General features: G+C 32.4%; 4 protein-coding genes across 13 annotated transcripts; 2 read left to right on the top strand and 2 right to left on the bottom strand.

The window, feature by feature from the left end:
• Nucleotides 1-888: 888 nt before the first annotated feature.
• LOC142553436 (DNA-directed RNA polymerase II subunit RPB7) lies at nucleotides 889-3266 on the bottom strand. Its single transcript, XM_075663681.1, has 6 exons — nucleotides 3055-3266; nucleotides 2729-2894; nucleotides 2596-2646; nucleotides 2019-2084; nucleotides 1840-1908; nucleotides 889-1233 (listed from the first exon to the last, which is right to left on the bottom strand). Exons 1-6 carry the CDS (start codon nucleotides 3168-3170, stop codon nucleotides 1168-1170), a joined length of 534 nt encoding a protein of 177 aa, XP_075519796.1. The 5' UTR covers nucleotides 3171-3266; the 3' UTR covers nucleotides 889-1167.
• A 1219-nt stretch (nucleotides 3267-4485) lies between these two features.
• Nucleotides 4486-6421, top strand: LOC142553433 (metal tolerance protein B-like). Its single transcript, XM_075663679.1, has 2 exons — nucleotides 4486-4657; nucleotides 5161-6421. The coding sequence occupies exons 1-2, from the start codon at nucleotides 4631-4633 to the stop codon at nucleotides 6286-6288; spliced, it is 1155 nt and encodes a 384-aa protein (XP_075519794.1). The 5' UTR covers nucleotides 4486-4630; the 3' UTR covers nucleotides 6289-6421.
• A 465-nt stretch (nucleotides 6422-6886) lies between these two features.
• LOC142553434 (ras-related protein Rab11C) lies at nucleotides 6887-9440 on the bottom strand. Its single transcript, XM_075663680.1, has 3 exons — nucleotides 9222-9440; nucleotides 8841-9062; nucleotides 6887-7674 (listed from the first exon to the last, which is right to left on the bottom strand). Exons 2-3 carry the CDS (start codon nucleotides 9003-9005, stop codon nucleotides 7186-7188), a joined length of 654 nt encoding a protein of 217 aa, XP_075519795.1. The 5' UTR covers nucleotides 9006-9062; nucleotides 9222-9440; the 3' UTR covers nucleotides 6887-7185.
• A 2702-nt stretch (nucleotides 9441-12142) lies between these two features.
• Nucleotides 12143-18698, top strand: LOC142553432 (uncharacterized). Of its 10 annotated transcripts, none has more exons than XM_075663676.1 (6): nucleotides 12143-12300; nucleotides 12366-12576; nucleotides 12961-13093; nucleotides 13478-13699; nucleotides 14322-16313; nucleotides 18077-18698. In XM_075663676.1, the coding sequence occupies exons 5-6, from the start codon at nucleotides 15805-15807 to the stop codon at nucleotides 18294-18296; spliced, it is 729 nt and encodes a 242-aa protein (XP_075519791.1). In that variant the 5' UTR covers nucleotides 12143-12300; nucleotides 12366-12576; nucleotides 12961-13093; nucleotides 13478-13699; nucleotides 14322-15804; the 3' UTR covers nucleotides 18297-18698. The 10 variants fall into 10 exon arrangements, with proteins under 10 accessions (XP_075519791.1, XP_075519792.1, XP_075519783.1 ...); XM_075663677.1 differs by having other exon boundaries at nucleotides 15805-16313; nucleotides 18077-18696; XM_075663668.1 differs by having other exon boundaries at nucleotides 12411-12576; nucleotides 13478-16313.
• Nucleotides 18699-25087: the final 6389 nt, after the last annotated feature.

The following is a 25087-nucleotide window of genomic DNA, read 5'->3' as shown; positions in this document are numbered from 1 at the left end:
AAAAAACATGTAACAATGGTTGCTTTGTTTAGTCATAAACAATATTGAATCGAGGAAGGAAAGTTAAAAGTTCCTAGAATAGATACAAGACAAAAACTTGTATGAGATGGTAGGTATCACAGGTCGTATTTTGTGAGACGGATATCTTATTTAGATCATCCATGAAAATATTATTTTTTATGCTAAGAGTATAATTTTTTATTGTGAATATTGGTAAGATTGATCCGTCTCACAGATAAAGATTCGTGAGACCGTCTCGCAAAAAATATGCTCTATATACAAAGTTACTTTCCATTGTAAATAGCAATTTAACCCTAAAAAGGAAGTTTTGTTATCAATATATAATGAAATTAAATAGTAGTTTTTACAGAACACGTGCATGCATCCACTTACATTTTATGATAAAAAATTAAATAATCACGAAATAAATTATACAATTAATTTATAGACAATGCATGGCACTATTCTGGCATTGACTTATCCCCGAATGGTTGGTGATGGCTGAGAAAGACTGGTAGTTGAGACTTGAGATCATCCCTTCAATGAGTTGGCATTGGTATTTATATAAATCGGGGTACTTGCCCTAGCACCCCTGTGAAAAATATAAAAAAACCACCCTAAGTAAAATTAGCAGCATGTTAGATATCGTGTTTTTTTAAAAAAAGAACATAAAACCCCTTGTTTTTAAAAAGGGAACATAAAACCCCCTATCAAAGAAGGTATACATGAATTTTTATAACATATGTGTTTTCTTTTTTAAAAAAAATACTCATTAGTCTATTAATATTTTTTAGTAATTTTATACTTTTTCACAAGGGTGGTTGGTGTAATAGCGATATAAAATCCATTCAATTTACACCATGTATACTTGAAACTATTGCACAAGACTAACAATTAAAGATAATTCATTAAAACCATCATGGTTTATGTTTACATATGATTTAGTTTGTTTTCCTTCAGACGGGACATAGAGAACATTATAGCTACGAATCCAATGTTCATTTTCGGTGTTAACTCAGTCTCATAATCTCACTTCTGCAGAAACTTCACACAGCATCCCAGCAATTAAACTGGTTTAAGTTTGATACTTCGATACATCCCATGGCTCCATAAATGTCAATTATCCAACCAAATAACCCAATATGGTTGTGTTGGTTACCACATACCTTATGAGGTCGCGCCTGGATCGCTAATCACACCCAAAAAGTCATCTTTTATGGTGCCAATACAAAACTACAAAAGAAGAGAAAGTATTATATAACTCAAGGTCATGGGATTGAACAAGATCTAATGATATGTGTTGTATTCAATATAACAAGTAGTCTTTAAAGTGAAGTAAACTAGACCCTGTAATAAATTACTCATCGCAACAGGATGCCACCTTCACTCTTCAGTTCCGCTATATAGACTTCAGATACAGAGAAGTTATCTCCACCAGAAAATTTAAAGGAAAATAATCTGAAAAATGAAAAAAATAGGCATAATTTTCTTATATATAGTTCCAGATGTTTCTCAACCACCCCGTTGAAAACCCAACTCTGTGAATTGCTTGATTCCCTAGTAAAAGAATTGGAGCTATATTATAATAACCAAAAAAGAGTATTGTACTCCTATTTCATTGAAAAGGCACTCCTTGGATTTGGAATTCTGTATGCTGAAATTATATGGTCAAGGGAGTAATCATGAGAAGCTCTTACTTCCACCCTAAAAATAAAGTAAATGATAATACTCATTGTGGGATCCTAAAATAGCAACACACTTTTGTTCTCACATTATATATTAAGCACAAGAGAGATATTGTACGACATGTTGCAACAAAAGGGCAGTTAGAGGACATACAATTTCTGTGGCATCAACCCGGGTTCCAATTATCTTCAGCCTAACTTCGCTGTCTTTCTGAATTTTGACCTGGCAATTATCAGATAATCAAGTGCTAAAGAGAGTTTACAAACTTTAAACAATAACTGCACACTTGGAACATCAAAAAATAGGATGGAAGCAATGGTGATAATACGTACAGAACCATCTGAAGTTGTGTAATTAGGCATGTCCCCAGATTGAAACTCCATATCATCTGGTATCAACTACATATAAAAAAATGAAGTGATAATCAAACCATATGCTGATAGAAGAGAAAAAAGACTTTCGAAGCAGACATTTGGAAGATTGCTGCATTCTGATTAAGGATTGATACATTAATGTATTACTGAAGTTTATTCATAGCACGGAGATGAGTTTGGGATAAATTATCAAAACAAGTAAGGCCCCAAAGAAACAGAGGAGAAGATATCCCAATATATAGAAGAATAAAACAAAAGCCCATGTCAAAATAGAAGATGATTACCACACGTTACTACTAGATATCACCATATGGAGTGAAGATTTGCAAGCAAAAGGGATGCCCGGATAAAAAAAATAATCATAAAAGACTCCTACACGACCTCAAAACCTCAAAACCTCAAAACTTAGAAGACTGTCTATACCAGTATACCACCAACCAGAACAGACAGAGTTCCACCAATAATTGTCAAGAGACACGGCGGCGGCGGCAAAAATACCACGTAAATATTTCAAAGAGGAAATTGAGAAACTCACGTGATTGGACACGAAAATTTGGACGGGACCTGCTTCAGCAAAAAAACCCATCTGTAACAGTTCAAAATCTTCTTAATAATTACTTGACTTAAAAAATACAATGAGATATACAAGCCAAATAGAAAATTTTCACCTTATTAACCATTGTAACAACGGCTTCCACGATCTCTCCTTTAAAGGGTCGAAAAACAACACACTGATACTTAACAGGAAACGTGACAAATCCCGTTCCATCACGAATTAATCCCTTTCCTACACTTTCAATGCCAGTAATCGCCACAATGAACCCATGGCGACCGCTGACACGTATAAAATATCATCCACAACCGTGATTTAATAGAGAATCCCACTCAATTGAATGTTTATAAATAAATAAAAAAAGAGTAACCGCGGCATCAATGAGAATACCGTCTGAAAGTTCAATTAGAAGGTTCAAGAATTCAATTGCGGATGAAATACCTGCAAGTCCCTTCGACGTCCTTCATGAGCTTGGCCACGAGCTTATCCCGTAGGTCACGGCCGAAGTGGCGAGGATGCAGCTGCATGTTCCGCTCCAATACTATGTGAAAAAACATCTCTTTCGGTAGAACCCAATGGTTGTAGAATGCTCGTATCTTAGGGTTTGCGGTCTGTTGTTAATTGTGATAGGAGGGGGATTGTGTAAATTACATTTTAGCATGGTGTTTTGTTTAGAATGTAGAAGATGTGAGGACAAACATGTGATTTTAAGGGTGACTTCACTAAATTAGTTAGCAAAAACCCCTCATCTATGATAAATATAGTAAGATATAATTGATAGTAAAATTGCACATACTAATATCATTTTAAAGTAATTAATATAGAGTAATTTTTTTATGAGACAATCTCATGTATCTTTATTCATGAGACGCATCAATCTTGCTAATATTTGACATAAAAGTAATACTTTTCATATATGACTCAAATAAAATATATATGTCTCACAAAATTGACTTGTGATATCGTCTTACATTAATTTTTGTGTTTATGTAGTCATTATGACGTTTAACAAATCATGCACCATTTCATGTTTGACCTAAACTTTACAATAATTAGAATATATTTCAATATAATATGTTATCATTTATCAATTCATCCCATTTCACGAACTAAGGATGCCATAATATATGAGATTTCTGAAACCAAGAGCAATTTGATTAAATTTAATAAAGCTATATCCATATTTTTTTTGTTTTAGTAATTAAGTGTTAATATAATTTTATTTTTTGAGACCATTAAGTGATAACTCATTAAAGTTAATCTTCATTTTACAGTAGAATCTCACTGTTACTCTCTAACTTATAGGTAATGAGAAATGGAAATTGTATTTAGATCAACGAGTTTGAAATTAAGATATTCAAATCAATTAGATTGTCCGGGCAAATCCCCGTGATAATGAATTTGAAATTTCAAATAGTTATTTGGAGTCATCGTGGTGGATTTCAAATTTATCAAATATAAAATCATTTCAAGAATAAAGAATAGTATATGAATAGAAAATTAATAAATAAAAAAGAAGAAATCTCAATATTTTAATTATAAAAATTATAAAATTGCACAAACGTCATATAATATAATTATAATGTTTAAATTTAAAACCGGGTAACAGGATGAATCCGTAAATTTTGTTAAAAGAAAGGAAAAAATATTGTCTACAATTGAAGAATCTACCCGATTATTTTGTTATTAGACAACTTTTTTCACTCCGTTAACGTTCTTGCTTTGGTTACATTTTCAAAAAACATACAAATATAAAATTTTCTTGTTTGATTTTAATTTTTTATTAATATATTTTATTTATATTAATTCACTTTTCTTTTTTTCTTTTTTTCTGTTTTTTGGTAATCCAGCCTGGGTGAGTCTGAAGCGTTTTGGTAAAAAAAGAAAAATCGATTCTTTAAACAAATTCTTTACACAAAATCTCTTCAATACGTTAAATGCGATAATCTTGCCATCGACGAAGAAACGCATAAATGTGGTCTGCCTGTAAAAATATTTTTGGGTTTTGCCTATTTTAATGTTCCTCTCATTCATCGGTTATCTGGTATGAGTTTATCATCGCAAACTGGGATTAAATTTCTTCGTATATTCTACGTCAAAATTCATGCTTCTTGATTCATTTAATCAATTGGTTGATCTAATGCGAGTTTCATTAGTAGTTTGACTGTTTTAACTTTCTTGGTTTTTTTTTTCGATTTTAGCTGCAATATATACAATTTCTCGTGAAAAGTTTATCGACGTTTGGTTATTATATTCATGTGTTTGATTGTTACAACGGTATGTACTTTTGAACATTTCGAGTTTATTGGCTTTTGGTTTCTGATGAAAAATTTGAAGATATATATGCGCGTCCTATGTTACAGATTTTTGTTGATCCAGCTGTTTAGATATAGGAGTTATTCCTCCTATTGTTTTCAGGAACATTCATTTAGCAATATGAAAATGGTAGCAAGAATTGACTGTTCAGCACGTAACGGTGGCCTGAGCTTTGTCCGTATATGCAATTCCCAAAAACCGTAATTTGTAACAAAATTTTCCCCTTCGCAGATGGCATACGACTCGGCTGAACTGCACCAGATAGAAACCGATGTACCAGAACCCTTGGAACAATTCGACCAGAAAAAGCGATTTTCTTGCAGCTCAACATGTCCATTTTCGAACCAAGAATTTACCGAGTTCGATGCAGCACAACGATCAAAAACTACTGTTAAACTTTGTGGGCTTACAATCTTGTACACAATAGTGATGATAATTGAGATTTTTGGCGGAATGAAAGCCAATAGCCTAGCAATCTTAACCGATGCGGCTCACTTGGTTTCTGATATAGCTGGATTCTCCATATCCATATTCACCGTATGGGTGTCTGGTTGGGAGGCAACCACGCAACAATCCTTTGGGTACAGTCGTCTCGAAGTCTTAGGAGCCCTTATGTCCGTGCAGCTAATATGGCTTGTCTCTGCAACTCTGATATACGAAGCAATTAACGGGCTCCTCACCAAGAATACAACTGTAGACGGTACACCCATGTTTGCTGTTTCAGCATTGGGTTTTGTCCTTAACTTTATGATGGTTTTATGGCTTGGACATAGGCATTCGAGTCACGATTGCCATTCTCACCATTCCTGCAAAAACAAAGATCATAATCAAGAAATGGGGGGATCTTTCCCACGTAGAAACGGGGAAGAAAGCATGAAACTTGTGCCGATGGATCCAGTTCAGAAGACTGAGAGGACTAACATGAACATTCAAGGGGCGTACTTGCATCTTGTGACCGACCTTATACAGTCTTTCGGGGTGATGATTGCTGGATCAATCATTTGGTTGAAACCCAAGTGGTTGGTGGTTGATCTGGTGTGCACTCTTGTTTTCTCTGTCGTTGCTTTGGGTACAACGTTGCCGATGCTGAAGAACATATTCGGTATACTGATGGAACGTGCACCCTGTGAGATCGATGCTGCTGCCCTTGCAAACGGACTAAAACATATTAGAGGAGTTTGTGATGTGCATGACCTTCATGTTTGGGCAATTACACCTGGGAAATATGTGTTGGCCTGTCATGTTAGAATTGAACCTGCAGGGATATGTCAAGATGAAATCTTCGATACTATTAGAAATTACTGTGAACGAACTTTTGGGATTCGTCATGTAACAGTTCAGATCGAACGAGAATTATAACATGAGAAGATTGCATGAAAATTTTGAAAAACAACCGGATTTCTTCGAATTTCTGAGCGATAATAGAGAATTGAATTCTAAATTTTTTCATGCTAAGACGTGAAATTATGCTCGAGCATGAGGTAATTGGTAAAGGTTGCTCCCCATTTCATGCTTTGAAACTATGGTGTTACGAAAAGTAATAAAAAATGGCTAGACGTTGCATGTGTTATTATTATTTTTAATTTGATCAAATAATACTAAACAACTAACACATAATTATTTTCAATTTAGAGGATTTGTTCGATCTAAAATGAAAGTTTTGTTTAGATTTTTTTTATATAAAATATGGAGTCAATTGAAGATGTTTTAGTAAGATAAGAAAAATAATTATAAATTTAAATATTTTAATGTCATCTAAGATAACTTCTCTAATAATCTCAAATTTAATAATATAATATAAAAATATAGATTACGATTTTTTAACCCGATTTTATTTGATATTTCCAACCTACACTAAGAAGCAAATAACTCGATTTTTTAAAAGAAGACAAATATCACAATGGAATTATTAAGTCATATGGTCAACCCCGTAAAATAAAATAGTCAAGAAGACAAGTATCCAATGTTGTAATGAATTCCAACCGAAGAATAATGGGAAAGTTAAAAGGCAAAAAGGTAGACCAAAATACAAGAAATTGTTGCTTCCAAACAAACATCACCAGTAGCAGTCATTTTGACAAATTTTAACAATAAAACTACCCTAAAAAAACACTTGGACAACCAACACCACCTTTAAACTAATAGATTGAGAGTAAGTAAGAAAGTGTTACACCAAAATATATTGGAACAAAAAAATTAATGAAACCGAACAAGGGTTCGGTACTATATGGATCCTCAAATCGTACCCAGATATGATCAAGTTGAACAACAGCCTCTTCTCACATTTCCAGAAGTATCACTAACATTGATGGTGGTACCCTGACCAGGAACTGCTGCTGCTGCTGCGGCAGCTTCTTGTGCTGCTAATGCCTTCTTGCTAACGATATGATATATCTCGGTTAAAATAGTCTGAAATGCCTTCTCAATATTGAGTGCCTCCAGGGCTGATGTTTCAAGAAACGAGAGTTCTTCCTTCTCGGCAAAAGTTTGCCCATTTTGCTCTGCAACTGCTCTGAGATGGTTGAGATCAGATTTGTTTCCAGCCATCATGATAACAATGTTGGAATCTGCATGTTCTCTCAACTCCCGAAGCCATCTTTGAACATTGTCAAAAGTTTGCCTTTTCGTGATGTCATAAACAAGGAGTGCTCCAACGGCTCCTCTGTAGTAGGCGCTCGTGATGGCTCGATATCTTTCCTGGCCAGCAGTATCCCAAATCTGGGCCTTGACCGTCTTTCCCTCTATCTGTATAGTATGTCATTAAGTATACTGGAGTTACTGCGAGAACCGATGGTGTTTCCAAACTCATCACCATCAACAACATGGATTATTAAAACAAAACAACAATTTATAGCAAAGGCGAAGAAATGGATAAGAGTCGTTAGACATGACTTCTATGCAGTCGACAAGATAGACATATTTTTTCAGAATGAGTGCTAAAGAAACTCAAGACAAGGTTATGAGATACAGATAGAAAACTCAGGGAAATGAAATTATTGAGCACAGTTTAAGTGAATGGAGTAAACCGATACTTCAATTTCAAACAAGCACAATGCAGACTTACATGATGATGTCACATGAATAAAAGGATAACTACGGTCATACCAGTACCCTTCTCCATTATAACACATAATTCAAAGACAAAACAACATTTGACCATGCACAACAAATTGCATCCAACATAAGATGATTCAAGTCAATAACTGAATCACAACATCTGAATTATGTTAACCGTGTTTACAAATTAATAAATACAAGGATACATCACATACAAATTCAAAATAGATCCATAATATTATACACAAATATACCAACCAGTATATCACAAACATTCAAAAAAATAGACATTTATAAATAAACATATACAAAGATACCAACATAGGTATCTGCAAAAATCAATATCCGGTAAGACAAAGGCCAACTGAAATATAAAAGTACCAAAATCCAATGGCAATTCTAACCACATAACATGGTCTGGTTTTATATGCTTTCTATAAACTTCTATGAACATAAAACCAAACCAAATTTAATTTAACAATACAAAAATCCTGGTTGTAATCCTTCCTCTAAAGTGAGATAAGGATAAGCATTTTCATGTCCCATGTGCATAAACTGCATACATGACAAGTCATCATAATTGCCCATATAACTAAAAGTCAAAACATACACGAATTCAAAATAATCAGACAGAACACCTCAGCCTCACACTACATTTGTCCTCTTTTTCACATGGAATTGAACTGTCTACGACAGACATCATATCCTAAGATCAAAACTTCATGAAGTGGCACAGAAACATTTCTTAAGTCACCAATCGTTCACCACGCTATACATATGATTGATTAATCACACAGTAATCAACAAACTAGCCAGAAAACATAATACAAGTCAGATAAATAACAGTTACTGACCTGAAGAGTTCTGGTAGCAAATTCAACTCCTATGGTGGATTTGGACTCCAAACAAAACTCATTTCGTGTGAACCGAGAAAGAATATTTGATTTCCCGACTCCTGAATCCCCGATCAACACGATCTTGAATAGGTAATCGTACTCGTGATCCACTCTATTCGCCATCCAATTTTTCTCTCACTTTATTATCACGTGTATTACAATTTTCAACTCCCCTTACACCTTCATACACAAAACCCATGACAAAAATCAGAAAAGAAATTCCTCAATCCAAAAATTTTCAGATCTACGCATTCAGATCCAAATAACAACCAAAACCCACCAAGAAATCACAACAATCCAGGCAAGCAAACATAAGATTGAACCAATAGCGCGACTTACCGCAGAGGAAAGATCTCGAGCGTTCAGATTAAAATAGAAAAGTAAACCGTGTCGCTACAAGTTTGAAATGGGGACGAACAATCGCACCACGACTTCCTAATAAATAAAAAAGAGGGCAAATAAATGGTGATTTGATTTGATAAAAATGAGATATTGGAGATAAAATTTATGGTGGTGTCAATGGTGACAGGTTGGGATTGTGGGAATGTTAGTGACCTCCCTTGTATCAAACATTGTCTTATTCTCCAATTGACTCTTCCTGCCTAAATTTTATTCAATCAAATTATTTTTTTAGTATTATAAAAAAAGGTTTTTAGTAAAATTAGATTTTTTTTATTTATTTTTGAAATTTGATAAATAAATAAATATATAATTTATGTAGAATATGTATCTTGTGATACGGTCTCACGAATCTTTATCTGTGAGACGGGTCAATCCTACTGATATTCACAATAAAAAGTAATATTCTTAGCATAAAAAGTAATATTTTTTCATGTATGACCCAAATAAGAAATTTGTCTCACAAACTACGACTCGTGAGACCGTGAACACAAGTTTTTGTAATTTATGTATGGAAATTGAATTGACAATTTTAATTTTAATTTTAATGTAAAAAATATGTTGATGTATACGGTTGGTAGGCCAACGTTTGAGTTAGATAAAAGCCTAAAAGGGGAGGACAGAAAGGAATGGCCCAACTACTTTATTTTGGGTAAGATACCTTAAAATTTTCAAGAAGTCATAATTATGCATTGATATTTGATATTATTGCACCTGCGGATACGTCGGTGGACAAATTTTTTTAAATTAATTTGATTTATATTAAAATAAAATTCATATAATAATTGTCGAAATTAATGAGAAATCATAGTATAAATTTGAGTGGGATAATATTGAAAATAAATTGTAACGACAATCTTGAGAAAAAATGTTGATATAAAAGCAATTTGGAAAACAAAAAACTGTATATTTTTTTTTTATCTCTATTTATGAAATCTTAATAACAATAGTATAACGATACATTTATTATTATGAAAATAACAATAACAATTTGTTTATCAGTATGTAAATAAAATTATAGTCTAAACTCTAAAGTCAGACTTAATATCGATCATTTAGTTGTTTTGGATATGAAATACGATCAAAGAAAAATGTATTATGCTCAAAGACACTAACATTAATTCTTAAATATATGAATTCTACCATTGACATAAAACCCACCCACTTAATTGTTACAAACATGATAATTTATAGCTATGATATTTCGTAAAATTTGAATCAAATAAGAATGTGTAATGACAAAAACTTGTGTGAGACGGTCTCATAGATCGTATTTTGTGAGACAGATCTTTTATTTGGGTCATCCATAAAAAAATATTACTTTTTATGCTAAAAATATTATTTTTTATTGTGAAAAGATCTCATATACCGTTTCACAAGAGACTTACTCATGTGTAATTCAGCTCAGGCCTAATCATTGATCTCAAATGATGTCTTAAGACATTATATGAACTAGTGCACCGACGCACGCGTTGCGTGCTTGTATAATATTTTTTAAAATTCATTTGATTTACATTTAAATGAGGATCAAAATATAATTATAAGAAATAGTGAGGGACTACACTGTAATTTTGATATATAAATTAAAAAATAAAATGAAAAATAAAAAATGGCCCCAATAAAAATTGAACTTATAACCTAAATTCGAATAAACAATGACTCTATCCACTAAACCACGTATAACTTGCATTAAAGTTTTAACATTTTATTAATATATATAATTATTAAAACAGACAATGACACAAAAGTTAGTTACTCTAAATGTCTCAAACTTAATAAAGTAATGTAAATATACATCCAACGATCTACGTTCATTTACATTTAAAAAATTATGAATCCAAATAAACCTGAATCGTTTAGGTGCAATGTGACGAGGATAAGTTGAAATAATCTCAAACATTTAAAGTAGACTATTAGGCATAGTTTGGTATACATGGTAGGATAAACATGTGATATATAATATAAGGATAAGTTAAGATAAATAAAATGTAGGATATTATATTTAATGTTTGGTATGATTTTAATAAGAGTGATTAAATTTATATATTAGATTGTAATGGCAAAATTAACCTTATCATAATAAATTTTATAATTTCAAAGTTGTTGCTTGAGTTCATATTTTTTATCTGTTCATGTGCCGATAGTGCTTGCATGATTTATTTATTTTTACCTAATTTTATATATTATATAATATGATAATTGAGCCATTGATTTTGTGAGTCAAGTCAAATATCAATTTTTAAGGTTAATCGAGTGATACTAATAATTTTATTGATATTTATAAAAATTATTTATATAATTATCTCGAATTCATTTATATAATTATTATATAATATATAAAAATAAATAAAAATATTTATTTGATTTTAATTTCTATTTGCTAGCGTAGATTTCTAAAATCATTTATAAATTGAGGACAATTAAGTCATTTGTAGTGTATTTTATCATTAAATTAAAATTATCACACCTAATAGAAGAGACATTTTATGCTTCTAAAAAATTATTTATCAATGGCCCATGATAATATCATGGTCTTTTTAAAAAGAGATCAAACATGAGATAAGAAAGATTATTCGATCTTTCCCTTATCTCATGTACCAAACTATGTCTTAATGTCTTATAGGACATTAGAAAATATAACAAATGACTTATATTTTAAAACCATATGGATTTATATTAATTTTTTTCTCATTAAACTTTTATTTGTCACATTGATTTGATTTGATTTGATTTTAACATTTCTCAAAATTCTCCGCCTAAGACAACTTATTTTATTCAAATAATCGGAAAATTAATAATAATTTAATTTTAAAATTAGATATAAGAATTATATATAATATTAATCAAAATTTTGTTGATTCAACGGAGGCGAGGAAAGGAGGCAAGCTTGGGGAAGAATGCGGTGCAGCAGAGAAATATTCACGATTCCATGGCTAATGGCGTAGACATACACCACATCTTCCGGCAAATCTACTGGCCCCGTTAATCGATAATATGCTCCTTATCTCGTCATCTACTGGTAAATGTTCCTAAAATCAAATTTTTTCACCAAACGGTAAATCATTATATATATATTTTCTGGAGCTGCAAGGCTGGATAGTATGTAAAGGTCATTGCTTAACTTGGCAGTCAAAGGGTCATTTTTTGAGTGCTTGCGAACAAATAAATTTTATCAACTCTTTCGGGTTTGGGGAAGAAAAGATGGTCCCCGTGAATTTTCATCAGATCAAAACGTGGTCTTGCAGAAAATGAACGGAAGGGTCTTCAATTAAAGCCACTGTAGTTGTTTAACCAGGTAAATTATTAGATGTTTGAAGGCGTTTTTATGTGGTTGACCGCATAACATTTGAGGTCCATTCATTGTGTCGTGTTAGGGTGTTGGAATATGTAAGAAATGCCAAGACAAAAATGATGTTGGCTTTTGTGTATAGAACGAGCTTTCTTTCATGAACTATCGCAAGAGATTTCAAGATTTGATCGAATTTGATGCTCTGCCCTTTCACCAGATGATCTGCAGTTATGAATTGGCCTTTAATCTAATTATTTGATGTTTATTGTTGTTACTTTTCATGACAAGATTCATTTTTTTATCTGTCACACACAGGATGTTTCATATCTACTCTCTTCCATTTTGCGTAGTTTTATTCTTTCGAATGTGACGACGAGGTTGATGGTGCAGGGGGCGACATCATGAATTTGCAGTTCCGCTTTAGAAATGATGGTCCTCGTGAATTTTCATCAGATCAAAATGTGGTCTTGCAGAAAATGAACGGAAGGGTCTTCAATTAAAGCCACTGTAGTTGTTTAACCAGGTAAATTATTAGATGTTTGAAAGCGTTTCTATGCGGTTGACCCCATAACATTTGAGGTCCATTCATTGTGTCGTGTTAGGGTGTTGGAATATGTAAGAAATGCCAAGACCAAAATGATGTTGGCTTTTGCGTATAGAACGAACTTTCTTTCATGAACTATCACAAGAGATTTCAAGATTTGATCGAATTTGATGCTCTTCCCTTTCACCAGATGATCTGCAGTTATGAATTGGCCTTTAATCTAATTATTTGATGTTTATTGTTGTTACTTTTCATGACAAGATTCATTTTTTTATCTGTCACACACAGGATGTTTCATATCTACTCTCTTCCATTTTGCGTAGTTTTATTCTTTCGAATGTGACGACGAGGTTGATGGTGCAGGGGGCGACATCATGAATTTGCAGTACCACTTTAGAAAGATATTATGAGTTATTGGAACTTTCTTATGGATTTCTGCTCCTTCACGTTGGATATGGCAACATGAATTCCTGGCTAAGTGGGATTCTGCTTCCAGCCATCTAACCATCACACTGATGAGGCTAGATGCTGACGATTAGTAAACATGATGAAATGGCCGTATAGTGACCTGCATGAGGATGTATCGTAAGAAATCATATACCTTGATCCAAGATTCATTTTCTTGTATTATTCATCTGTTTGATAGATTGTTGCTTTGGTCCACGTGGGGATTGCAATTTTTTATTGTGAAAGTGGGATTACATTTTTCTTTATATTAAGAAGTGGCAGGGTATGCTAAACTATATGTGATCTTTCTAGTGCAAATTCAGCTTAATTTGACAGAATTCCCTTATTTTCAGTCGGGAGAAGTATGCTAAGCCAGTTATCGGTAATTTATAAGCCAGTTATCGGTAATTTATTATAGTGACGTGTGCGTTGAGTAATGTTTAAAGTTCATATAATATCTAGAAACACACCTTAAACTATAAAATTTTCAGTTGTATTGAATCGTTTGTGGTCACTTTATATGCATCACAAAACTTGTTAATCTAACACTCAATAATGTGTATTCTCAGTATAAAACTCTCTTCCATAGTGAAATTTATGATTGAAAATACCTGATATTCCGTCATGTTCTTGGATAGTTAAATACTTTCATTATTCACGAGTCGGAGAACATTATATAATCGAGCATAGTTGATAATTGGAATCAACTAATGTTGCACTAGAACCAGAGTAGTACGCTCATGCCTGGTGATGATTGCAGTTTTGTAATCCATCCAATAAGGGAAAGCCAATTCCTTTACCAGTGGAAACAAAGTAGTATTCTGTGTGTCTTTAAACTATTTTCGATTTTGTCCTTTTTTTGGTGGACCTAATTGCATAGGAATAATTATGTCGCCTGCCAGCAGGCTGGCTGCCGTACTTGACTGATACCGATAAATTTGAAGGAAAATTAAATTTGTATGACACAAAAATTGAAATTTTATTTTGATTCTGTTGTGTATTTTTTGCATTGTCAACTATTGCAATTTATCATATAGTCGCTTAAAGGCATGGATAGAAACCAAATACTCATACAGCCCTCTATGATGCAAGTACTGTTTTGTACCTGTATAAATGTGCGTACATGTTGACTCATGGATAAATGCTTAATGAATTAATCTTTACTTTTCAAATATTTGCTACGCATGGGATCACAGGCTTCATTAAATTAATCTACGGGTCCCTCAGGGAAATCTTAAATATGCATGTTTATTTGTGAGGTAGCATGTGGTGCACTCATTAGATGGACTTTGAGGGGCAAGGAAGTGATAGAACAAAGTGATAACATTTTTAGTATGGTATTCAGATGAACTTGAGAGTCCAATTTTAGAGAATTCATTCAGTGATATCCCCTTGGTGACTTTTGAGAATTTCAGAGGTTGCATTTAAACTGCTACGTCAAAATCTGCATGCGACATTACAACTTCTCAACATGTACTTGTATAGAGTCCAGATTTCTAACTTCTTAATTAGTAATTGCAAATTAATATCACCGTGGGAATTGTTTCACGTGTGTAAATATGTCATGAGTCTACAAATACCACATTTAACTTTGAGTGAGCACTTGATTTAACTTTGCCTGCATTTTGAGTGAGCACTTGATTTAACTCAAAATATACGAATACCAGTCTATCGTCACAGTCTTAAAGAAATTTGAGTGAACACTTGATTTAACTTTGCTTGCATTTTGCGAACTAGTTACGCATTGATACGCCTGAGGCAAATTTTTTTTCCTCGATAATATGTGCTATAACTAATCCTGATAGAATGGTTTTACTTAATATTTTCTACATCAGCTTGCATTAAAACTCATATTAGTCTTCCGAGGAACTTTAATGACCAAAGAAACTCAGGAAATTCAAAAATTCTGCAAGAATTTAGCATGTAGCAGCCATTTATTTTACAACAGAAAATAGCTGAAAAGTTGGTGCTTAATAGTACCCCATATGTGATGTCCCTTTTACGTAGTGCTTCTTCTTTTTAGACGTACATTAAATGTGGATGCACAATTCACTTTAGGATTGGCACAATATTGCATGCATTTAAAATTAGATTATATATGCTCTCCATTGGGAAACAAAGAATAGAAAATCCACCAACATTGTTTTCCAATCTTTTATCTTTACCATTCATGAACAAAATCCCTCCTTTGTCTTTGTTTTTTTGTTTTTGCTTTAGACTTCTTTGTGGCTTTTTTCTCTCAGATGTTGACTGCAGATGATATTCACGTCGACACAAAACCCAATCGTCCTCCCATTCGGAGGCCCTCTTTGGCATGCAGTAGTGGGACTGTAACAGACGGCGACAGCTTTAACTTTTCAGAAACTGACTCAGATGCCGTCGCTGATGGCTCACTGCCTGTTGCCCTAACAGACGAGTCCCTCCTCAAGTGCAACTCTTCTAGAGGGTCTCCCGGCACTCTTGTCATTCCAAGAGGCCGACAGATATTAGATTGTCCAGTCCTCCCAGGTTCAGAGGAAGATGAGGTTGATCTGGAATTTGGCGAATCAGAGTCGTATGTGCAAAATAATGTAGAAGAGAGAGGATTCAGATGCAGGATTTGTCATTCAAATTCGGAGGGAAATTATGACAATGGTCAAGGAGATGAAGATTCTAAAGGGGTTCGAGTTGAATTGGGATGTAGCTGTAAAGGAGATTTGGCAGTCGCCCACAAGCAATGCGCTGAAACTTGGTTCGAAGTCAAGGGAGACCCGTGAGTGCCAATTCAATTGATTTCTATATTTATTTAATTTCTTTGAGGATTTATTATTTTAGTTCTCTTAAGAAATGGATGTTCTTAAATTCATGTTATATGAATTTTGAAATTCCTGCTTGAAATTAAGCGCATTTTTTCATTTCAAAGTTAACAATGAACTGACTGAATATGGCAATAATTTTTTGGCATTAAAGAATGTGAAACTGATTTTGAATTTAATTGCCAGGAAAACAATTTCTAAACCACAAGCATACCTTTTCAATGGCAGTTTGGTGCATAAGATGCCATATGTTCTACTATTACTGCGTTTTGTAATTGCTTTTGTTTGTCAAAATCATTTTCTTGGAACATGGGAACCTCCTTCCTTATTACTATGTGAATTATTCTGTTACTATGCGTCCAACTCAAGTTAGAAAAGTCTCCATCATTAACCCCTAATTGTTGCACGAAATATTAATCTTGTTTCTCACATGTTAAACCTAATACCAGCCTGAATTTAACATTATAGTTTCTTAGTATGTATTAGATTGTATGTTTATGAATATAAAGATATAGAGTTATGGGAACGACAACCGAAATTATTTTAGGATGACATAACAGAACCATCATTTTAGAAGGATTTATAACTTACTAGAATTGTCTTGTATCTGTTAATTGAAAACAATTTTTTACTTTATAGCTGAAAGATAGATTTAGAGGATAAATCCCCTTTTCGTGATCAAATCAATTATCTGAATTCTGTCTGGGAAACGGTGTAAATATCATGCATGTTTGGATTTGATCACTATTCCACATCTGATTGCTTGTGATATTCTCATGGAACAAAAATCGGCCAAAATATTTAGAATATTATAGTAGGTATATGAATAATGCATTTAAAAGGGAAACTATCACTCAGGCCTATGTTAATGTTTTAAATAACTAAACATGTTTTGACAAAAAGTAATATGTTTCTTATTTGTGGGATGGCTTTGCTTCGATGTGAGCAATGGACGGTGAAAATGGATCTGACTTGTTGAAGTCAGATGCGTCATCTTTCTTTATCGGCTCATGATTGTGAGTGGATTTCTCACTTTGAAAAGAGTGTTTTATTCATTTCTTGCTATAGTAATGTATGCGAAAATAATTATCTCAAAAGTACTTGATCTACCAAGTGCGATGTCCAACACATCACGTTTCATTATAATTTGATGTAAAGCACAGAGACAGTTGTAATTACCTGAGTTTAGTATACAATGAATCATTATGTTTTGCAGTTTTGCTTCTTGTTGATGTTCGGACCACAATAACTTCGGTATTTTTCTCATGTTCATGTAATCCAAGTTTGTTCCCGTTTGTATTATTCCCATTTCGTTGTCCAAAATATAATGTTCCTGTCATCCAAAATACTGGCATTTATGAGATTAGTGGAGTAGATTCTTATCTCTCATCTTCTATGAGCTAAAACAAGTTCATTTTTTAATTTACAGACTCAATTTCGGCTGTTTGATTACGTCTTTTTCAGTCTTTTGTTGTTCTGCACGCTTCTATTTAATGGAAAATGAATTTTCATTCAGGTACTGACAAAGATGCTTTTGAACGTTTTTTATTTTTATTGTGTGTGTATGGTGGTTAACCTACTGGCACCTATTTACGACTTACTGCACTTCTCGAAATGGGATTATTGGTCGTGAAGAAATGCTTTGTTTGACTTGTTTTATTTTAATCTTGCAGTAAACCTCCCACTTTATATCTTATCTGATGAAATCTATTTAATGCAGAATTTGTGAAATTTGCGGTTTCATTGCCGTGAACTTTATAGGTGAGCTTGAAAATGAAGTAGTCAACATAGACGTGCTATCACAGGCTTCTGAGGCTGGCTCTGAGACCCATGATTTTAAGCACGGTCATCTTGTTATGACCTTTATGATCGCATTCATGGTTTTGACCTTTGCCATATCATTTATTTTTCATATTAAAAATCTTAATAGAGAAGATTGAAAAAAAAAACTGGGAATTCTTGGTGCCTTTCTTCGTGGGGTCGTGTTTCTGACATTTTCTAATTGCTTATGGTAATTTTTTGTTTATTTTTTGTATGAATCTTGAGGAGATCAATGTACCTTGTAAACCTTTTGTGGTTTTATTCAACTGTTTGAGCTTAAGAAACTATGAATTAAGTGTTCTATATGTTATTTTTTTGCTTATTTTCCCAGCTTTTTTGAAGGAGGATCAAGATATTTTCTTCATCTTCCTTGAGGATGACTTGAATTCAAGATCATGAATAGTGCTAGTAGACACAAAGTATAAACCAGCATGGTATTTTGCCCTTGCTTATGTTATTTTAGGATTTGCACATTTCTTATTTATATTATATATGCTCCCATGTTAGGCTTGGGCTTCAAAGAATGTCCAAATTCCCCAGCTGGAAAAATACTTGACACAGTACCAAATTTGCACATTTTTGTTTCTTGATCCACCCAAATTAAATTTTGCACATTTTGAGTACATATTTTGCACACTAAGAGTCAATGGCGAATGAATTGGCTACCATGATTTCTGCACAAGGTCTCCATCATCTGTGATATCGTACTATATATTCTTTTTCGGTAAATACTGACTAGGCCCTCTCCTTGGTGGGGCCTCCAAATTTTTTAATCTTTTTTTTTTTATTTTTTTGTTTTTTTATTTAAAATCTTAGCAATTATCTCAATTTTTTTGCTAAAATTTTAAATTGGTGGTCAATTTTTTGTATTTTTAGTCCTCTTTTCTCTGCCTAAAAAAAAACTCTTTCTTTTTTTTTGTTAATTTGCTTCACTCAGGTGATTTAGATTTTTCAAATTATATCAATTATATTTCGTGTCGTTTTTTATTGGATGTGATGCGATTAATGTTTTATTTTTAATTGATTTGATTTTCGATCTTCTAGATTTTGTGAACTTGTAATTTGCTTATTTGGCTCTTTTCCTGATTTTAGTCAATTTGATCATAATTAGTATTAAAATTATAATTTGTATTTATTTTGTGACAAAAATCAATTATTTACATTTTCATATTTTGATGATTTTTATTTTTTTTATATTATACGTAGATTCATTTTTTGACTCGTGAGATTATGTTTAGAGAGTTAATTCATTGAGTTTTTTTAGTTTATACATGTTATTTTTATAATTTAATAAATTAAAATAGCATGTTGGATATTAGTGATAATTATATATATTTAATTATCACCTCGTATGTAATAATTTTTATATATAATAAAAAAAACTTATATAGTATCTTCTGCCTAAGGCATCCAATTTGACCGTGACGTCAACACTTAACCATCTATGTGCTCATGTGAATTTAAATACTTTGATATTTATATGTTAATTATTTGGCATATTTTATGTAGGAAATTATATCAAGACATTGCATATTGAGTCCTATTGTTGTAAACCGGTTCCGGTTATATTGTATTCTTGGCACATATTGTTGCTTACTCGTATATCAGGATGATCATGTAGACGTCCATTGGAACTCTTGATTTCCTAGATATGAGTCACGCATCCATGATAGTGTTGTATGTGTGGTGAGTTCACTTGTGATTGTGATAGCATATTACGATGTCGTGTCTTCCTGTTGTATCGTAGGGGTATAAAGATAAGTCATTGTAACAGTTCGATAGTACACCATGGTGTTCCTCACATACCTAGCTAGACCAGGACAGTTTAGATTAAGGGTGTCAATTCGAGTGGGTCGGGTTGAGCAATAATACTATTCAAAAATTGCTCAACCCGAACCCGAGCCAACCCGAAAACTCTCAATCAAAACCTGAACACGAATCAACCCGTATAACCCGATTTTGAAATTTTTAAAGAAAATTAAATAAGATTCAAAAAAATAATTTCAACACATAATAACAAAATCTCCCTCATATATATGATTTAAATTTGAAAGTCAAATTGTATAAAAATAAAGTATATTTACTAAATCAAATAAACAATTATTTTAAAAAAATGTTCAAAATAAATATTAAATTATGAAAATCTATGATATAAATATACAATAAATTTTTTTTCAGACATACAATATATGAAACATGATTTTTTTCGAGTTGAACCGTATCGGGTTAGTGGGTCGTGTCTGATTTTGACACCCCTAGTTTAGATGCAGTTATGGCGTGGCTCCCATGTGTATGTTATTGCTCGAGTTACTCAGGTTGTTATTTTACTGTTTGTTGGCTCACGTTACAGGTTGTTGTTGCACCCAAGTACTTGCATTGCATTTGCATTTGCATTTAATAAGTATGTTTATGCAATATTTATGCTTATTTATAGTTGTTATTTAATTGTTTCATATCTTAACTCAAGTTTCATTCTGATGCTACCGTGGTAGCTGTTTATGCATCATGGTAGGTCACTAGAGTCCCACGTGGATCATGTTGAGGTTGGGTCGTGTCGTAAAGTCTCTCAGATGTTTATATGTATTATGGAGTCATTATATTTTTATTGGGGAGATGTTCCGAATATTTGTATTATTATTTGGAGCCTTGTGTCATTGTTTGACTTAATTTGTATTGTTGTCGAGCCTTGCCGGCTCCAGTTTGTTATTGTATGGTTTAGCTGGCCGACATTCGTATGCCTGTTATTTTGTGTTGTTGAGGTCATAGTTTTAGTGTCACTGATAAAATTGTTGTGTGATCTTTCTACATGTCCTATTAACGGAGATGTCGTGAAATTTTTACGGGCCCAAACTATATTTTAAAATATTTTAAATATTTTTTTCGCTGTTGTATCTAATAAATTATTAATTGTATGATAATAAAAGATGATTATAATACCCTTAGTGCAAAGAAATGACAAAAATTTGATCACACATAATTTTTATGTCATTCTAACGTAAAATTGGTCAAATTTTGACGATTGATATTCGAATTTCCCGAAATATCCCTTCCAAATTTTTTGGATAGAGATGTAGGTAAAGACGTAAAGTTGGAGGACGCAAGCTCTCACCTTGGAGAAATCGAAACGGGTAAACCCAAGAATTTTAAACATCGGCAGGTAGCTAACGCGAAGTGTACCAACACGGCGTGTGGCGCGGCAAAAATTTGAATTTATTGTATTTCTTATATATATATATATATTGAATTCTCTACTTTGGATCCTATTTTTTATTATTTATTTATTATTATCGCAAAATTGCTTGAAATAATGCTATATTGGAATTGGGTGTGATTTTTTTTGTTTTGAGTCAATTGTTCAGATTTTTTTTTTCGTTTGTGTAGTGTAAAATTTGATTCGAATAAGCTTCCAAATAATATCTCTATTCATTAATGTTGGAGTGTTCCAAATTTTCATCGATTCGACTCTTTTGTTTTAGAGGAGATATCTCGTGAGATGGTCTCACGAATCTTTATTTTTGAGACGGGTCAACTCTATCGATATTTACAATAAAAATTAATATTCTTAACATAAAAAATAATACTCTTGACATAAAAAGTAATATTTTTTCATAGATGACCCAAATAAGATATCTGTATCACAAAATACGACATGTGAGACCGTCTCACACAATTTTTTACCGTTGTTTTATGTTACACATACCGCAATCTGCGTTGATTTCAAATTAGAGGGCTCAAGAGAGATCTCCACGAAGTTTTCTTAAGTGACAAAATTGAATTTCAATTATTTACGATATATCCGAGCAACAACGTAAATGTGTTGTTACGTGACAGTCTTCAAAAACTTACGAATCATTTAATGTGAAAAATGAAATATCAATTGATCACGTATTTTTATTTATTTCAAAGTTTGATTATTCGAAAAAAAAATCAGCCAGAAACACATATATAAAATATTGAAATAATAAGACATGGTATGTAAAGATTGAATTTAAACGATTGTACATATATGGTCAATTCATCCATTATGATATATAAAACTTGAAATAGAAACTCATTTAAAAGGTTTGAACTATAAAGGTCTAATTTAGTAGAGATTGAGTCAAGAAGCTCAATCATAGTCGAGCTCGAACTCAAAAATATTGAACTGAAAAGTTTATGTGTAAAAAGGTCATGTACATGAATGCTGAGTTGATAGTATAACATAAAAAAATTGAGTTAAGAAATCTTTTTGTGAGTCAGTCTAATGAGTTTATATATGTCAGATAGGTCGAATCGATCTATATCAATTATAAAAAATACCATTTTTGGAATAAAAGGTAACGGTTTTTATGAGTTGGATCGGAGATCCGTCACAAAATTACTCGTGAGACAGTCTTACAATATTTTTTAAAAATATTTTTAAACTAATTCGATCCGAATTTGAGCCTTCAAAGTTTTGTCATATTCAACTCGATTCGATTCGTTTACAAGTCCTACATGTAGCCGATTTAATGTAGACATATTTAAGTCTGTATTCAAAAGAAAAAAAATATCTCGATAAAGTTTAATTTAGACTATATCATGTCTACGTTCAAACGTGAAGGCCAGCTTCAAAATGGTGCCCCTATTCTATCCTTTCCCCAAGGAGCGATTCTTATCATATTGCTAGGGCAGGGTACTTCTATCGTACCAACACTATATTTATTTATTTTATAGTTATTTTTTTAAAAAAATTATCTGATCGAATGATTTCATATATATTACTTGTCTATAAAATAATAGAGAATATTATAATAATATTTTTAGAGGCAAAAAAATTTTGAAAGGTAAAATAAATTTTCGTTTGATCCAAAAATAAATTGTTTTATTAAAAAATTAATAATAAAGTTTTAAATTGCGATGACGTTTATCTACACTTTGTTTGGTGAAACCGAATGAATAGGAGGAGTGATGCAGAAGAATATGCGTCCACTAGTAATTATTGGATATTGGTTGGTGTATATAAGAGATATCTCCGACCCGATCTGATATATGAAAAATTATTATTACTAGTTACTCTGTATACGCGTTGCGTGTGTGTACAATCTTTTTTATCATTATTGATGGACTAAAGTGAAATTTGAAAAATTATGGAGGCACTAAATTGATATTTGAATGGTTGAAATAAAAAAAATAAAAATAAAAGTGTGTTGAAATTTAAAAAAAAAAACAAAAAACAAAAGTGTAATATTAGTATCATACAAGTGTAAAACTGGAAAAGAAAAGATGGTGTCTTATCTAGGTAGTTATTATGATGTTCTCACACTTAATAATATAGTATAGATTTGTATCAAAAGTATAGCAAAATCTTGTGTAAGACGGTCTCACGGGTCGTATTTTGTGAGACAGATCTCTTATTTGGGTCATTCATGAAAAAATATTACTTTTTATGCTAAGAGTATTACTTTTTATTGTGAATATCGGTAAGGTTGACTCATCTCACAGATAAAAACTCGTGAGATCGTCTCACAAAAGACTTCCTCCAAAAATATTACATTGATTTATAAATATAGATCGAATAAACACACGTTACAAATATAAATTTATAAAATCGTCTGTCTGACATGAGACTTAGTTCTCTCGTAATATATAAGGAGGGGGAAGTGTGCATGTACCGAATTTAATGTTGCCCATTCCCTTTTAAATGTTTAATTAAGTATTATCTACACTGGGATAAGATATCATATCTGCGATTTAATTAATCCAAATAATTATTTTTATTTATATATGGGAAGAAGAGCCAATAATGGTTATATTTAAAATCTTAGTTTAATTGTGTTTAATTTTCGTTTCTTTTTGAAAATTCATGGCAGACACCAATGTTTTAGTAGGATTTTGTAACAATCACAACCGAGCTTATCCATAGACATTCGGGAAGCGGAAGAGGCCCGCGTGGGCCGGTTTAACGGGAACCGGACGTGTGTTTGGTCCACTCCAACAATCGATGGCTAAGGGTTCGCCATTTGGCCCAAACCAATTAAAAAAATTTGACTTCTTGTGATGGATAAGGTCATCATTAATTAATTTCTTAAAAATAAATAAAAAATTTTATATTTTGGATAATACATAATAAAATCGCGATTTCAGTTAGCAAGTAGTTAACGCAAAGATAACGATAGAGACAATAAAATTAGTTATATATTTGTAATCTCGAGTGATTTTAAAAATTGACGTAGTTGAAAAAAGATATTGTAATTTATAGCCAACGAACCATGCATAATTTTATCGTAGTCGGCGTTAGTTGTTTAATATTGTGCTTATTATGATATCAATTACTGTCGTAGAATTTAAAAGATTCGAGTTGTTTTATTATCATTAATTATAGTTTCCGATAAAAACAGGTTTTGGGGAAAAGTTTTTTTTGTGTCGAAGATAAAATGTCTCTTATCCAATAATATCCAATAATATATTAATTTTATTGTAGATATGGATATAGGTGTAGATATGGATACTATATTTCAAAATGCTTGAATTTGTGAAATAATATCTCAGCAAAAAAACTTAAAAATGAGGTGGACTGTCCAAATTTCAATCGGCATCTAAAAATAAGAAAGGATGGTATGTATATTACGGGGGATGGAACTTCCCAATCCCATCAAAGTTGAAGGTTGTTTGCTCTAAAGATTGGAAGATCGTATGACTATGGCACATTCTTAATTAGGAGTAGATCTCTTGTGAGACGATCTCACGAATCTTTATCTGTGAGACGGGTCAACCCTACCGATATTCACAATAAAAACTAATATTTTTAGCATAAAAATTAATATTTTTTTATGGATGACCAAATAAGAGATACGTCTCACAAAATACGACCGTGAGATCGTCTCACACAAGTTTTTGCCCTTAATTAGAGCGAAGGAGACACATCTAAAATGATACAATGAACACGAAC

Source organism: Primulina tabacum, chromosome 8 (genome assembly GCF_025594145.1).
Source record: "Primulina tabacum isolate GXHZ01 chromosome 8, ASM2559414v2, whole genome shotgun sequence".
NCBI lineage: Eukaryota > Viridiplantae > Streptophyta > Magnoliopsida > Lamiales > Gesneriaceae > Primulina > Primulina tabacum.
The sequence above is the reverse complement of the archived record's forward strand: the minus strand, read 5'-3'. Positions and strand labels throughout refer to the sequence as shown.